The sequence below is a fragment of the Populus trichocarpa genome, chromosome 14, assembly GCF_000002775.5.
Source record: "Populus trichocarpa isolate Nisqually-1 chromosome 14, P.trichocarpa_v4.1, whole genome shotgun sequence".
NCBI lineage: Eukaryota > Viridiplantae > Streptophyta > Magnoliopsida > Malpighiales > Salicaceae > Populus > Populus trichocarpa.
In genome coordinates, this window is record NC_037298.2 from 332,013 (window position 1) to 349,311 (window position 17,299).

At 35.6% G+C, this 17,299-nt stretch overlaps 1 protein-coding gene and 1 long non-coding RNA gene across 3 annotated transcripts; both read left to right on the top strand.

The window, feature by feature from the left end:
- Positions 1–2,723: 2,723 nt before the first annotated feature.
- LOC18104776 (mitochondrial import receptor subunit TOM40-1) lies at positions 2,724–7,104 on the top strand. 2 transcript variants are annotated; one of them, XM_006374739.3, is made up of 11 exons: positions 2,724–3,021; positions 3,839–3,920; positions 4,017–4,116; positions 4,222–4,317; positions 4,457–4,507; positions 4,693–4,758; positions 5,022–5,123; positions 5,840–5,908; positions 5,985–6,068; positions 6,449–6,544; positions 6,760–7,104. In XM_006374739.3, exons 1-11 carry the CDS (start codon positions 2,871–2,873, stop codon positions 6,811–6,813), a joined length of 951 nt encoding a protein of 316 aa, XP_006374801.1. In that variant the 5' UTR covers positions 2,724–2,870; the 3' UTR covers positions 6,814–7,104. The 2 variants fall into 2 exon arrangements, with proteins under 2 accessions (XP_006374801.1, XP_024440409.1); XM_024584641.2 differs by lacking the exon at positions 2,724–3,021 and adding an exon at positions 3,155–3,297.
- Positions 7,105–11,637: 4,533 nt separating this feature from the next.
- Positions 11,638–13,526, top strand: LOC112324003 (uncharacterized). The gene is made up of 3 exons (XR_008057221.1): positions 11,638–11,767; positions 12,689–12,770; positions 13,362–13,526. It is a non-coding gene; the product is annotated as an uncharacterized LOC112324003 (long non-coding RNA).
- The last annotated feature ends 3,773 nt before the right edge of the window (positions 13,527–17,299 follow it).

Consider the following 17,299-nt stretch of genomic DNA (forward strand, 5'->3'; position numbering starts at 1 on the left):
TTTTACTTCCTGTTGATTTTTTTCTTTGTTTTTTTTAATTAATCTATTTAATTATCACACTTTTATGACACGATCTTATAGCCAGACCCACATCCAGTATTCTTGGGTCCGGTGTTACAGCCAGACTCACTTAAACTTCTTGGGTATAACTTTGCAGAAAAACTCAAGATTTTTAAATTTTTATTTTTTTAATATTTTTTATGAAAAAAAAATGACCCGCGGCATCGCGCGGGTATCAAAGCTAGTAGAATACTCTAAATTTTTAAATTTTCCCCACGCTTTTTCATTATAATTATAATAATTATTATTATTATATTGTATTATATTATATAACTGTTTTTTTCTTTTGTTTTTTCTTTTTATTTTTTTTTAATGAATTTTTTTTGTTTGTTTTAGTTTGTTAATTTTAAATTTTTTTATTTAGTTATCAGATTTTAATGATACGAATCTCGGGTTTGATGGGTTAACATGATTTGACGAGTTATTTTTTTTATTTAGTTTAGTTTGTTAAAGTTAATTTTCTTTCTATTTAATTATCAGACTTTCATACTTTCATGACACGTATCCTGGGCTTGACGGGTTAACTTGGTTTGATGGGTTAACCCGGTTAATTCTAGGTAAACCCATCATTTTTTTCTTCTATTTAGTTATCAAACTTTCATGACGCAAATCCCAGGTTTTACGGGATAACCTAGTTTAAAAGGTTGACCCAATTAATTCAATGTTTTTTTTTCTTTTTTTTCATTAGTTTTTTACTTCCTGTTGATTTTTTTCTTTGTTTTTTTTAATTAATCTATTTAATTATCACACTTTTATGACACGATCTTATAGCCAGACCCACATCCAGTATTCTTGGGTCCGGTGTTACAGCCAGACTCACTTAAACTTCTTGGGTATAACTTTGCAGAAAAACTCAAGATTTTTAAATTTTTATTTTTTTAATATTTTTTATGCAAAAAAAATGACCCGCGGCATCGCGCGGGTATCAAAGCTAGTAGAATACTCTAAAACACGTGGGTTTTTCACCGTAGCAGCAAATTGTTTTTTGTTTCTTCTGTTTTTTACATATAATGTATCACTGTGCATACAGTGCACAGTGAAACACTTGACTTTTTTTTTTTTTGTTACTGTAGCTTTTTTTTCCTGTAGCCGTTTTTTTTTTCGCTTTTGTTTCTTCTTTTTTTTTTTACATGTTTTTTTTTCCCTTTTTTTTTACCCAAAATTGACTTCTTCTTCTTCTTCTTTTTTTTTTTCAAAATTATCTTTGCTAATTTTTTTAAATATTGAGCTGGTTGAAAATTTAACTATATAGTTTTTTTAAAAAAACATTGTGGATTGCTATAATATTCTCATACATTGTTTTTTTTTTTGATTTATTTATTCTTTTTTTTTTTCAAAATGGTCTTTGTAGATTTTATTTTTTTATATTAATTTGGTTGAGAATTTAGCTTTGTAATTTTTTTAAAATAATATGGATTGCTACAGTGTTTCCCCTACATAGTTTTTGTTTTGCTGCAGTGTTTCACCACATATTTTTTTAAAAAATTATCTTTATCAAATTTATTTTTTCAATATTGAGCTGGCTGATAATCTAGCTTTAGCTTTCCCCACATGTTTTTTTTTTATTTTTTTATTTCTTTTTCTTTTTTTCCAAAATTGTCATTTTTTAAATATTTTCTTTTTTTGTTTTGTTTTTTTCAGAATTATTTTTGTTGATTTTATTTTTTTACTATTAAACTGGTTTAAAATTTAGTTTTTTTTGTTTTTTTCTTTAAAACACTGTAGCTTTCCCCACATGTTTTTTTTTCCGCTTTTGTTTCCTTTTTTTTACATGTTTTTTTTTCATTTATTTTACCCAAAATTGACTTCTTTTTTTTTTTTTTGAAAATAGTCTTTGTCTGTTTTTTTTATATATTGAGCTGGTTGAGAACTTAGCTTTGTAGGTTTTTTTTTTTTTAAAAAAAACACTATGAATTACTACAATATTAGCTTTTTTTTTCTTTTTAATTTTTTTAATGAATTTTTTTTGATTAAGTTTGTTAATGTTAATTTTTTTTATTTAGTTATCAGATTTTCATGATACGGATCTCGGGTTTGATGGGTTAACCTGATTTGACGAGTTATTTTTTTCATTTAGTTTTGATTGTTAAAGTTAATTTTCTTTCTATTTAATTATCAGACTTTCATACTTTCATGACAAGTATCATGAGCTTGACGGATTAACTTGGTTTGATGGGTTAACCCAGTTAATTTTGGATAAACCCGTAATTTGTTTTATTTAGTTATCAAACTTTTATGATGCGAATCCCAGGTTTTACGGGATAACCTGGTTTAAAGGGTTAACCCAATTAATTTAATTTTTTTTCTTTTTCTTCATTAGGTTTTTTCCTTCCTGTTGATTTCTTTTTTTTATTAATCTATTTAATTATCACATTTTTATGACACGACCTTATAGCTAGACCCACATCCAATATTCTTGGGTCCGGTGTTGTAGCCAGACTCACTTAAACTTGGATCATGCAAGTTTAATTTTATTATTAATATTATAAATATTATTTTTAGGTCAGACATTGCAGCCACACCCAAGATTTTTGGATATAGCTTTATAGAAAAATCCAAAATTTTTAAATTTTTATTTGTTTTAATATTTTTTATACAAAAAAAAGACCCGAGACATGTATCTAGTATAAGAAGAAGAAGAAGAAATTTTAAGCCAAAAAAACCTAAAAAACGAAGGTATGGACCCACAAGACATGGTCACATAAAGCCCTTCCTTAAACCCCATAGTAACAAAAGCCCCCCAGCACAGCCTCTCTCCTCGCAGCCTCTCTCTCTTTGGTGCCCGATTAAACTGCACTCAAGAGGCAACAATGGCGGGGTTCGTAGCTCCGGGTACAACGTTGTTAGGCAATGAAGCTACATCAGAAGCAGCCAAAAAGATCAATGAGGTTCACAAAAAAGTTGATTACTTGAACCTTCCTTGTCCAATCCCCTATGAAGAACTCCATCGTGAAGCACTCAGTTCAGTTTCTTATCTCGTTTTCTATCTTTATTTTCGTTATCGATCTGTTTATTGGAATGGGTTTTTGTTTTTTTTATGGTTGTTTTAGTGATTAATCTGACTGTGAAACCCTAATAGGCTTAAGTTTTGGCTGTTCTTTTTTGGGGGGTTTGGTTTATAAAGTTTTTTTATTGGTTTTTTGTGGTTATTGAGGTGAATCAAAGATGGGTTTTTGGTCACGTGTTGAGAGTTTTGTGCGTGGAGTGAAGGGGGACTGTGTGACTATGCGATTTGAAGTAAGTGTTTTGGGTTTGTGACATTTTGTGGATTCTGATGTTTTAGTGTCTTGAAATTGTCATTCTTGCTATGATGTTGTGGTTAGTTTTGTCAAAAGTGGAAAAGAAATTAAGTTTTTGATTTTGAATTTGGATTTGGATTTTATTAAAAAAAAGTGTTTGATTCAGGTTATTATGATTGAATTTGGTACGAAGTAGATTACTGTTAATAACGAGAATGATGGTTAGTTCTTGGTGCTAACGAGAGTTTGTCTTTTGAATCTTTTACATTCATGGTGCTTCATGCGTCAACTGTGCTAGCCAAACCTGTGTGGAAGGGTGACATGCCTTAAGCTTTAGACACTAATTCCTAAAGAATGTCGCATATCATCTCGTGCTGCATTTTAAATGCTATATAATAAATTACTGCCATTCAAATGATCTAGTTGCTGAGTCTTATTGTGTAAGTGGTGGTAATGCATTTCATTTTAGAAGTTTAGGGTGGAAAATGCTCTCCTTTTTAATATGTTTGATTTCTAATTTCCAAAAAATGTTTATGCAGTGTCTTTGAAGCCTGAGTATTTTGAGGGGATGCGTTTTGATTTTACCAAAGGACTGAATCAGAAATTTTCTCTCAGTCATAGGTAGTTTTGGCTTCTTTTTGTTTCAAATTCTTTTCAGACATTTAAATTCATTTTTTATCCTGGAGTTTGGCACTAACTTTTTTCATTATCTCCTAGTGTGATGATGGGGCCTATGGAAATTCCTTCTCAATCTTCAGAAGCCATCAAAATCCCTACTGCTCACTATGAGTTTGGTGCTAACTTTATAGACCAAAAGGTGGGCTGTCAGTGACATATTTTCCTTTCCAATTCATTTACTAATGAACCTTCTGGGATTATCATGTCATAATTTCAATTGAGTGTCTTTATCGGTTCTCCGTAGACAATGCTTATCGGGAGGGTTTTGACCGATGGGAGAGTAAATGCAAGAGTGAAGTGTGATTTGACTGATGATCTTGCTTTAAAGGCTAATGCTCAGGTGAAATATATGCTCATCTCACCTTATTTTTGGACTTCTTTTCTTCTCTACCCCTGTTTTTTTTTTTTTTCCTAATGCTAGCAAAAGTTATGATTTGCAAGTAAACTTTTTAAATTATGTTAAATTCTTTTCCATGCAGCTTACAAATGAGCCTCACATGTCCCATGTCATGTTGAACTTCGATTACAAGGTGAAGCTCTCTTTACCATTTAGATCTGTACATATTTTTTGCATGATTATTCTCCTCTCACAAACAATGGAAGTTGGTGTGCCAGACATTGTTTTACTTTAAGCATCTATATCGTTGTCAACTGTATTCAAGATGAATTTATCATGCTTCTTTTACTGCTTATACTGTTGTTTTACCTCATACAGGGTAAAGACTACAGGAGCCAGTTGCAACTAGGAAATGGTGCCTTATTTGGTGCCAGTTACATTCAGGTACAGTATGTTAGATATATGATTGTTCTTGGTATCAAGCTCTATAATTTGGTTACTTTGATTCAGAGCATGCTGTTCTCTTAAAACAGTTTATATAGAAAGGTTTTTTTTTTTCCAGTTATACTTAATGGTGGTTTCAATTGTCATTATCTTTCATGACGCTCAGTAGCGTAGAAAAGGACTTCACCTCTTCTTCCTCTTCAGTTGCATTTTTATTGTTATATGCTCATTGTTATTTTGTTTATTGGATCTTCATAATGCAGAGTGTGACCCCTCATATGTCTTTGGGTGCTGAAGTATTTTGGGCTGGTCAGCATCGAAAATCTGGTGTTGGATATGCTGGTCGGTATGAGACGGACAAGATGGTAATTGGTTTGGCACTCATCCTTTATTGCATGAGCTATCATTGTTCAATTGTTGTGTTTGAGTACTGTGTAAGGTTCATTGACTCTTGTAACTTGCATTGATATACAAGCAAAGGTCACCTATCATTTGCCTTCCGATTTCAATAAAACCTATTTCTTCACTCAATGACTTGTTTCTAAGTGCTGGAGTGGTGTCAAATACTCAGCATGCCTTTTTCAAGGCATTGGACAAGTATCCTGTTTTTCAATTCCATAATTGGAGTCCTAATGGGCCTAGTGAGTTGATCTCCATGTGCTAGAGATCTGATGACTTACTGACAAGGTTCATCTCTTTAATTACCAAGAATTATATGCTGAATGAAATCAGATGTAAAAAAATTGTAAACCGGAGCAGGTTCTACTTTTATGCCCAGTGTGCAAAATTAAATGTCATGTGTCATTTTCATTATTATGAGGTTTTATGCATTTTTTTTATAATGAAAGAGATGTCTGGTCTATAGCCATAATTCTGCAGAGCAAGAAGGATAAAGAGGAAAGCCTATTGATCTCTGCTTAGCTGGCACTCTAACTGAAACACCAAGCTTGTAAATTTTGTGCATTCACCTTTTGTCATAGATTTTTCAACTCATTAAACATGCACAAACTTGTATCGGAATTCTTACCTGTACATGTGTGTTTCTTGCTTTGACTGGACAATATTACATCTTTGCCCACAGGTTGCTGCAGGGCAAGTTGCTAGCACTGGATTGATGGCTTTGAGCTACGTGCAGAAGGTTTCTGAGAAGGTAGTCTGTTTCTTGAGAAAACTGTAATTTTTATCTAAATAAATTTCTTACATTAATCTTCTCTGTTGATATTAAGGTTTCACTAGCAACAGACTTCATGTACAATTACTTATCAAAGGATGTGACTGCTAGTGTTGGCTATGATTATGCCCTCAGACAAGTAAGTGGAGTGATGTCAGTTTTTCTTCCTTTTAAGAAACTATGAGTTGTGGCATATGGATACCAGTGTCATTTCAGCTCTCTTTTCATAAATTGAGGACTGATTTTGGTTAAACTGAAAATTACTATTTCTCAAAACAACGGGCATGAACAAATTGAATTTGTGGGTGTGGTGCCACTGGGTTTAAAGTATGTTATTTGTCATTTATTTCTAACATGTCCATTAGATATATTGATATTTCATTATGTTTGGAGTGTCAACATATTATTGCCTAGGTTGTCTAGATATCTCTGACTGTAACCTTGATCATCAACCCTGATGGGCCTAAAATCTTAAACTTGCCTGTATTGAATTGATACTGATTTTGGTGGTTATTTCAGGCCCGTTTGAGAGGAAAGATTGATTCCAATGGATGCACATCCGCCTTCTTGGAAGAACGCTTGAATATGGGTCTCAATTTCGTTCTTTCTGCAGAGGTATGGGACCATGGTATCTTTAGATTCTTAGCATGATGCTTCAGCTTTTCTCGGCACTTCTGATAAATTATCTTTTGTCAGCTTCTGCTTGCCATTTATATGTGCACTTCCTTCAAGCAGATTTTCGCAAAGCACTATCCCCTTTCTTCTCTTCCTTCTCTGAGGTTTTTGAGTCATAAAAGTATCCTAACCAGTTCTGAATTTACATTTTGCAGTTGGATCATAAGAAAAAAGATTACAAATTTGGATTCGGGTTGACAGTGGGCTAATTTAAAGAGCTGAAGGCATCCGACCTCGTATCAGCAAATTCTGCATAAAACCTGCTGCTCGCAGCTTGGCAAATTCCTGCGTCAAACTTGCCTTTTGTTTGAACAGTTCGTTTTCTTTTCCTACTTTTGAACTGTTTTGAGAAAACATTATTTGTGCAGCAGCAGCAGCTGCAGCCGGAACAGGTTTAGCTGCAAGTAGTATTCATTGAATTGGTATAATTTTGCCTGCATTTCTATAGCTCTACTATGAAATTATCGAAGGGAAGCGTGGATGCTTCTCATTTCGAATCAGTAACATTTCCTTCATGTTTATTTTCTTAAAATCAAAGAGTCTTGATTCCAAACCAAGAACAGAAACACAAATCAGTGACATTTTTTTCTTCATATTTATTTTTGAACAGCCACTGAGAATTTTTAACCAAAATAGGGGCCCTTTACATGTTATTAATCAAATAAATATCTTCTTAATGATGCTTAACTACCCCTGCAAACGGTTCTCTCCCAATCCTCTACCTGAACAGATTTTTATTCCTCCATGTGAATCATTTTCGAGTAATTTGGAATGGAAAAAAAGAAGAAAATTAATTGTCTTGTAGACATGAAAAACAGTCACCAAGGAAAAAAAAAAAAGTTGGATGTGCATTCTGTTTTGTACAATGATCGATCTTATTTGTAGATTTAAAGTAACATCATAAAATTATATAACTATAAAAAATAACTATCAATTTAGTTTTATTTCGACAATAAAATTAAAAATAAATCATATTATTGAAAATTTTTGTTTCAGGTTTCAATAATTCATATCCATGTACAAGACTCATTATGTAACCCCACAAAAAAGGTCTGAAAATCATGACATTCATTATAATTTATTAACACTGAAACCCTACCTTGATAAGCATTTTGAAAAGAAAAAATTGTTTCTGACTTGGGATAAGCTTTATTTCTTCTATTCAATACATCATATTCCAACAAAACAAGAAAGATACGAAGCCAAGAAGAAAACGAAGTGGGGCCAAACAATGAGCCGCTAACGTACGTGGATTGGGGCAAATTAACGGACATTTGTTTTGAATCGCTACCATTCCTTTCCGGATAAAGAAAACTTTAAATTTTATAAAATCTTGATAAGATTTATTTAAATATAAAAAAAATGATTTATCTTCCTTTATGTAATTGCTATATTCAATATCTAAATACCATAAATTTATGTTTTTTTTATTCACATTACAAGCCATTAATAAAGATGATTCATCTTCTTTCTTTATAAAATTAAATTTTCTATCACTATTCATATTCAAATTAGTTTGATATGCAGATTTGTAATGTCTATACATATAACACCGGAAGCTTTCAACCTTTGATTTTCCCACCGGTTTTGATTTGTAAAAAGTTGAATGATTATTGTTATATCCTATTCTTTTTCTTTGAGCATTAAAAGACTAATTATCTTTGAATTTCTAATGTGAAAATCTATCATTATTGTTGTTTGTGCTCCTTTCTTTTTCTCATCCACCTTTTTGCGAGGTAGAAAAACAATTGCTCGATAAAACTCGTAAAACTTTCTACTTCTTATCTTGTCGATTCAACTTTTTCTCATGAATGAGCAAAGAACTTTGCAATTCATTAATAAAAAATTCATTAATATTCTTAGCTTCTTTTATTGAACACATAAAAAAATTGAATTTTAGTGCCAATGATTGAAGATTTTTTTCAATGATAGTAATATCTTCTATTTTATCACCATAGATTTGCATCTTATTAATGATTGCCTTGTTCGTGAAAAATAATTTGTGACTGATTCAGTATATTTATCCTAAGTAATTTAGATTTTATTCCAAGTGTTTGAAATTATTGTCTTTTTACTTTAGTTGTTCCTTGTACTTCTTTTGAGGTTTCCTTACAAAAAAATAGTTTTCAAAATTATTGATCGGTCAATTGATTGGAATAGATAATTTTGTCTTAAAATCTTTCAATCGTTATGCTTCTATCTCTTATATTTGCATATCTGTTATTTTTTTTTTTTTTTTTGATTTACGTGGGGTGTCCGGGCCAGCTTACGCGCACCACGACTATTTCCCACGGCCCACTGGACATCCTGCAAGCCCAGGAGCAGGTAAGGCACCGCGGGGGTGACAGGCGTGCACATAGAGGGTCGAACCCGGGACGGGGGCGGAACAAGTCACACGGTTGACCACAGCAGCTAGACCCTCAAGTGCGCATATCTGTTATTATTGATCCGGGTGGTGGTTAAATTATTTCTTGAGAAATTAACAATTTGCTATACTCTTTCAATCTTAAAAAATTCTCTATTAGCATGATGCAATAATCATAATGACCATCAAAATGAGAAATGGCTGGTTGAACAAAATTACCGGAAGTCATGATAATTTTACTGGAGACTCTTTTCTACCATTATTGGATACTAAAACTGCTTTTTTTTTTTTTTGTTGATTTGCTACGTTTCTCACTGGCTTTGCTAAAACGTGCTTTCGTCACCTTAAGTATCTAACAATTGCTATAGGAAGCTTTGTAAGCTGCTGTTACTTATTTTATTTCACCACCAATTCTATAAGGAATTCTTCATTCAAAACTTTGATACCAAATGATTTTGAAAAAGAAAACTTGCTACTGCTGTTAACGTGTCAATTCTAACTGCTGATGCTGTCTGCTAGTCCAAGTTACTGCCACGAAGAAAAAACTGCTTCTGGTTGGTCTGAGATTCAAGCTGCTGCTGTACTCGTCTACTGTTGCCGAAAACACTGCTGTGTTTTTAATTGTCGAAGGGAGAAAAGGCTGCTACGTTTTTCTATCTTCTATCGTAATTAACCTAAGCTTTATATCAATTCTTGAAGACTAAACACATAAATATTAAGAACCTCCCAATATTTATTGATTAATTCACTCATAAGTATTGGAAATTGCATTTTCTTTTGTTATTTGTATTTGGAGGCAGAGGATTGAGTCGTCCCAATATGCTGTTTAAAACTGGCTGTGCACGTAACAAAAGCTTAGTGACAGTTTCGAAATATGGCCATTGAAAGTGACAGTTTTGAAAGCAAACCATGGCCGACTTGGTAGTTAGGAATATGAAGGAAAGACCAACTTTCCTTTTGTGTCCAGAAAGCTACTTTGCTTTAGATTATATGAAGTTGAATGGACTGCAGTTTTCAGATTGTCCGGTGCGATGATGGGCTGCTGCTCCTAGTTTGCTAGTTACAGGGTCGTTTGGCGATTGATTTCTTTGGCTAAAAGAGGTGGTTTTGTCGCTCAGCTGGGGCAGGAAAAGCTCGATCGATGCGTGTTGAGGCAGCTGAATTTGCTCCATTTGAGGATCGTCATCAAACACATTGCTGACCAATAGGTTACACCGGTTTTATTAGTGAACCTGTACACCCTGAAGCAGATGTGGAATGTTTTGAATCGGTTTAAATCTTCAATCATGGGAGGAGGCACTTTGTACAGGTTGTTATAGCCCTTGTTGAAACCATATTGGTGAGCTGAAGAGCCAAAGAAGATTTTAGCTGTTTTCCCAATCATGAGAAAAATAGTGACATCTTGTGCATCAGTGACTATACAATCAACTTTGAACCTGGTGGAAATAATACATTTGTTAGAGAAGAGGAATCAATGATAATTTAAAGACTTGACATCTTCTCTCCATTCTCCGGGGTTTTTGAGTCATATAAGTAATTAAGTATCTGAATTTACATTTTGAAGTTGGATCATATGAAAAAAGATTACAAATTTGGATTCAGGCTAATTTAAGGAATTGAAGACATCCGACCTTGTATCATCAAGTTTCGCATCAGCTTGGCAAATTCAAGGTATGCCAAAGCAGCAGAACCCAAAGCAGGATCAGAATATAATGGCACAGACATTCTGCAGCAAAACAGACTGTTAAGCAAACGATAACCCAAGTTTTTCTTTGTTTTGGAACTATGATTTTCTCCATAAACCCTCCTTACCATCACTTAAATTTCGATGCAACACTAAGTCATCGCTCTTAATTACTCTATAATCTCTTGCTCATCCTTAATTTGCTCGTAAGCTTATCCTCACATTTTGATATATTCTTGATTCTTGATTAATTTGTTGTTCATATAGATACTGGTCTTGATGTTTAGTGTTTGTTTTTTTCTCCTACTTGGCAACACTTATTTTTTTTTCATCAATTAAATATACGTCGAATCATTAGATCAGCTCTAGACACACTCACTTCACTTTTACTCTGCTCTTGCTCACATTTTTGTTCTTGTTGCTAACATCACTAAAATCTGAACATGATTGAACATGTTTGTTTAAATTGAGTGTATCTAATTTGATAGTTTGGCGGATTGATAATTGATTTAAATCTCCTTTTTTGTTTTTCTTCGCAAGCATATTTTGAGAGGTGAAATTTGAAGATTCACTCAAATATTGCAGATCAAGCCAAACATGAAGATGTGGATTTTGGTGGCAGCTTGGATATGGTCAATGACAATCAGTTATCAGGTCACGGAAATCAATGATGAGTCGTATGCTCGTCAACAAGACAAAATCCAAATGTATGCCTCCGGTGATGGTGGGCTCGACACACCACTATCATGGTCCGTTGCTGGAATGCGTAATCAATGCTCGGAAGCATACAATTACATGCCAAAATTAGTAGACTGCAAGAAAGACAGCATACAACAAAAATTATTAAATTTTTCAGAGTTTTTGTAATGTTTTGAATTAATAAGTAGGAAAATACAATAAAGTCCTTGGTGGCTTAAAGTGTGGGTATAAATGAATGAGGGATAATGTGGTAATTAGATAAACATAATATATATAAATAGAAAAAAAAAAAAACAAAAGAGGGATCTGAAAATTTTGAGAGAGAATCGGCAGGAGAGAAGGGAGAAAGAAGAAGAAGAGAAAAGAGGGGAAAATAAGGGAAAAAGGAAAGGAGTTGAAGAGAATAAGTTTAAAGGTAAGATTTAGGTTGTTAAATGTATAAATGTATGTTAATTGAGCTTAATTTCAGTTTTGATGAATGTTAGGGTTTTGAAAATTTGTGTTTTGGGTTTAATTGATGAATTAAATTGAATGTTATAAGGTTGATTGTTATGGGTAATTGATTAATGAGTTGATTATGGAAGATTGTGATGATTTTGAGTTATGAATTGTGTAAATGGTGAATGTTGAGTTAGAAATTTGGAGAGAACAGTAGGTTTCTGTTAAAAATTCTGGGTTGGAGGTTGAAGATGACAAAATTTCGGTTTGGTCCCTTAATTTTGGAAAATTACAGTTTAGTTCCCAAACTTTGGAAAATTTGCAGATTGGTCCCTGGAGCCTATTCCGAGAATCTGAACAGAATAACATATGAATTATGGACAGAATTATTGTATAGATAAGAGAATTTAACACTTTCAATTTGGTCCTCCAATTTGATAAAAATTACAATTTGACCCTAAAAATTTGGTAAAATTCCAGAATGGTCCTTGGAGTATAATGAGATGATCTGGACAGAAATGAGGACTAATTATGGTCAGAATTTCAGTATATTCATGGATTTATGATAAATTTCAGTTTGGTCCTCCAATTAGACAAAAGTTGCAATTTGACCCTTAAAAATAGGATAAATTACAGATTAGTCCCTAGCTGTAATATTAGCTTTTTCAGATTGGTTTGATGAATAATTAAGGGTTATTTAGTAAATTATTATCAATTTTATTAGTTGTTTTTATTATGGATTAGATTTCGGGAAAAACCGTTAAATGTTGGGTTTTTAGGAAAGATAACTAGTTAGTTCAAAAACATATAGGGTTATGGAATACACCCTTAGATAAGTGTATTAAATAATTTAAATGTTCTTTCGAGTCGTTCTTAAATATGTCTCCTTTATATTCAGATAATCCTGATATTCTACCGGCGGGACGTCAGTAGGATTTTCTTCGGTGTCTGCTTTTGGCTTCTGTTTGCTTTTGAGTCAGGTGAGTGGATAATTTTCCATATGCATGAGAAATAGTATAAATATTTGATTTGTTAATATGAATTGAATCATGCTTCTTGATAATATATATGTTGATTATTATCCTTGTTGAATAAAGCATGATCAATTGTTGAATCTGAATTCTTGATATGAACCAGTATATATTTTGAATTGAATTCTGAATTGATAGCTCCTCATTTGATTGATGTCATGAGTTGAGCCTTGAGATATGAATATGTCTGTTTGAGTATGATTATGAACCTATGGTATGTCAGTCAGAATACCCATGCTAACAGGGTAGTGTTAGTCTTTGTGCACATTGTATCTGAACCCTAGTTGGTCGGAGGAGTCACCAACCTGTGTGGACTGATCATCCCACAGTACGGAGCCTCATGTTCATTGCATTTTGATTTTCTGACGAGCTTTACCATATGATATTCTTGTTATGACCTATTTGAGAAACATTTCTATAAGAACCTAGAGCCATACTTGTATATATATTTCTCATTGTTGTATTACCTCGTGTGTGTATATTGAACGTTATCTACTCACTGAGTTGTTGAACTCACCATCTCATTATTTACCTTTTCAGGCTTATAGCTTGATAGCAGGTCATTTTGTTGGACCTTCAGAACCTGCTCTTTGGTTGTAATTTGTACCTTCCTTTATGTCTAGTTAGTGCTCCAAAACTCTGAACTTATATAAACTCTTGTATTAAGACAATTCAATTATATTATGAAGTTGATTTTGTTGTTAATGCTGCGTTGAACTCTGATTGAGTTAGGATAAGTTTGTGTGTAAGTTTGGGTTCGCATAGGTATGGAACCTTGGAGGGGAACCTTGCCTATGTGCCGGTCATGGATCCGGGATTCGGGTCGTGACAGTTTTCTTTACCGTTAAGGGTTGTAATCTTAGTCTTTAAAACCTTAGTTTATTTCTCTAAAGTTTATGACAATAAAAATTTAAAGATTGAGGAACCTATCCATGCTAAATGCTATTCAATTGGTTTCGAGGCAGCTTGGCCTGTTTGATGGACAGATGTATTGACAACAACTTAATTCACATTCTACAATGTAGGAGTGGAGGCCACCTGAGGCATAAGGCAACGTCGCAAAGAACCCAATTGCAAATACTGAATTGAGTGGAGTGTTCATTAGCAGAAATCGCAGAACGCTTGAACCATCTAACACTGTGTACAAGGTGAAGGCATAAACAAGATAGTAATAAGGAAAGAGATGTGCTTAGAGACTTACCTCGGGGTGAACCAAACACTAGATCTATTCCTGCAAACCTATATAAACATCATGTTTATATGGACAATGGTATTTACAAAAGGAGAAGCACTAAATACTTAATTCATAGTCATCCAGTTCGTAGACGCGTTTCTTATTATGATGATATTCCTTTCTTTGATAAGAAGTTTTCAAAGACAAGATTTATTATATTGTTGTCAAACTTGAATGCATATTTTTATTTGAATAGTGTTCCTTGTTATCAAAAAGTAAGATTTACCATACACAAACTTACTTGTGGTGCTAAAAAATGGTGGTTTGAAGTTCTGGAATCTAGAGCTCATATTGTTAAGTGTTTAATTCTATCATGACAAGCTTGAGAAAATTATTAAATATGGAGTTTGTATAAGGTGATTACAAAGAGATTTGATACGAAGCATATAAACAATTAGATTATTATCGGTTGTTGTCACGGGGTAATTTTTCGCTACGCGAATAAACCCGTGCGACAGCCTAGTCCCTCGCTAGACTCAGCCTTCCCTCACCAATCTCACTCGTGTTTGCATAGTAACTAAGCAAGCGAAATACACAAGTAAGAATAAGAATCAAAGTGCACAACAAGCTTTATAGGAACTCTTTCCCAACCTTTTATTGATCTCGTAAACAAAGGAAACTATACACAATTCCGTATGTGTGCTATGCACAAAGATTGCATGCTACACCAAGCTACCTCTAACTAGTGTTCCACATGTTCTTGCATGCCCCTACATGCTGAACATTCCCCACGCATGCTGCTGCATGCCCATACATGCCGCCCCCTCAACCACAAGCTACAACAAGTATTTATAGACAAACATTTACAAGGCACACCCCCCATTCCTACTTTTAAGGAAGTAGTGGGACACTATCTCACCCATGTTCACCCATGAACATAGTGGCCCCATTATCTATCAAGTAGTGGGATGTTTTCCCCCCATGATCCCCCATGATCTTTAGTGGGTTGAGAGCAACCCCTGGTCAGCCCCCATGTTCAGCCCCCATGATCTTGGATATCCATAACTGCCACTACCCACGTTTTGCATGCCCACCTGGCAGCCCCATCTGCCAGCTCTTGCTGCGTCATCTGTTGAGTCACTTATATGCCTTGAACAGTCCTTCGTCCAAGTTTTAGATCGTGCCAAGTCGAGCCCCTGACTTGCACAAGCTGCTGCGCGCTGCCGAATTCACATCTGCGTGCAAGCTGCCAATTCCTGCGCTGCCGAATTCGCATTTGCGTGCAGGCTGCCAATGTCTTCGCTGCCGAATTCCTCGACAGCCCCAGTTCTCGTCTGCCTATGCCCCTGACGAGTTTTTCTGCCTAGCTTGAACATTCCATCGTCAAGCCCATGTTCGTCAACAATCTGCGCTGCCGTTTTTCCTTTGACGAACCTACAGCCCTATAAATCTACGCTGCTGATTTCTCCCACTGTTGGCATGGCTACCAGCACCCTTAGGCCCTGTTTTGGACAGCCTGCCGAAGTGTGCACCTCGTGCACGTTCAACACTGTTACAAACCACCCCCACCAAAAGAACCCGACGCCCTCGTCGGACAGATTCGAAGTACCCTTGCACCGCATCTGTTCCTCGTCACATTTTACGTTTCTCCCCACAAAACCTCTAGCTTTGCCCACATTCAACAACAAATTCAGTCCACCGAATCTTCGTCAACCTGTTTCAAAGCCAAGCTGTGACACATTCTGTTTTGGCTTGTTAGTTTTCAACAAATGTCAAACACATCCTCATACTCGCAAGCATGTCTTCATGAAATTCAGACACTCATCGCAAGCGTCCCTAAGGTGTCCATCCCTCTTCACGAAATACATCCACACAAAATCCCTTCGAAGAACCATATGAGCTCCCATACGAACATCTAGTTTTCCAACCATTCTGCGTGCTCCAAAACTGCAAGTATAAAATTTAAATATTGCTTACTTGTCCATTGTACAACAATCAACTCTCCCTGCCGAATTCGCCTCTGCCGCTATCCATCGCTGCCGAATTCTATGCAGTGTGCTTTCGTTGGCGCATCCCCACGCCTAGAGTTAAACCATGAACTGTCCATCGTCAAAGTTATGAAACTCCCCCTGCTGGTCCCAACATGACTAGAGTCCATCTCAGCCACTGTTCTGTCTTCTTCACCCTGCACTGTCCATCGTCAAGGTCTCCTACCGAAGACATCAATTCTACCTCCCCCAAGGCAGCAAAGCCACAACAAATCTTCGCAGATTCGTCTGGCCATTCGACCAAGTCTTCCTCAACTTCGTCGCTGAATTTTGCTTCCACCACCCTAAACATTCCTTCGTCAAGATGCACAAAATTCCCCAAGTTCTGCCCCCATAAGGCAGCAAGGCCAGACAACATCCTCACCGATATGTTGGCCCATGATGACTGAATTCCATCTCGATCGTCAAGCAAACGCATAACATTTACGTATGCCATATCCCTAACACCATCTTCCACAGTGACAGCGTCAAGTTTTCCCCTCCTTGGGCAACAATCCCACACAAAGAAATTCCATCGCAAGAGAAAAATAGTGTAAATTTCAGTTTCGAACCCTTACCGATTTGCCTTCTCGTCTGACCTTCCATTGTTAGCAGCAAGTTTGGGCTCTCTCCCACTGAATTGCTTCTTCTATTTTGCCCCAACCTTCCCATTTAGGCTTCGACAAAAACTTAGAAACTCCCAGCAGACCCTTCGTTGGCCCCTGCTCTCAAGTCTGCCATTCCATCGACAGTTTCGATGGCTGAATCAGCACCCATTTTGAACTGATCCCTTTGTCATCACTTTGCGTCACCCATAGATTAGTTAAGCCACCAAACTTCGCAGGCCTTTGAACATCATACTGCCCAAAACGCTAGCAAGCTTTCCCCAAATGGCTTCGAACAAATCAGCTCTTCGATCTGCCCCACAGAACTATCCATTGTCTGCGCTACGAAACAGCCCATCGTTTCGTCAAGAACGCGAACTGCGCTCTGCTCCAAAGTTTCTGCCTGTCCATCGGCAGCAGCAATGCTTCTCCCAAATCAGTCCCTTCGATTTGTCCAGAGAAACAACAGCATTCTCGTCGCTGATCATTATGCTGAAATCTGCCTATCCATCGGCAGAAGCAGTAGCTCTCCCAAATCAGTCTGTTGATTGGGCCACAGAATCATTCGCGTTGTTCTGCCAAGAAAGCAACCGCGCTCTGATACCAATTGTCACGGGGTAATTTTTCGCTACGCGAATAAACCCATGCGGCAGCCTAGTCCCTCGCTAGACT

Bases quoted from the DNA above. Each gene is read 5' to 3' on its own strand.
- LOC18104776 (XM_006374739.3), top strand. From the start codon at position 2,871: ATGGCGGGGTTCGTAGCTCCGGGTACAACGTTGTTAGGCAATGAAGCT. The intron at 4,318-4,456 runs GTGAAATATATG...TTTTCCATGCAG, and splicing joins CTTTAAAGGCTAATGCTCAG to CTTACAAATGAGCCTCACAT. The intron at 4,759-5,021 runs GTACAGTATGTT...TTCATAATGCAG, and splicing joins TTGGTGCCAGTTACATTCAG to AGTGTGACCCCTCATATGTC.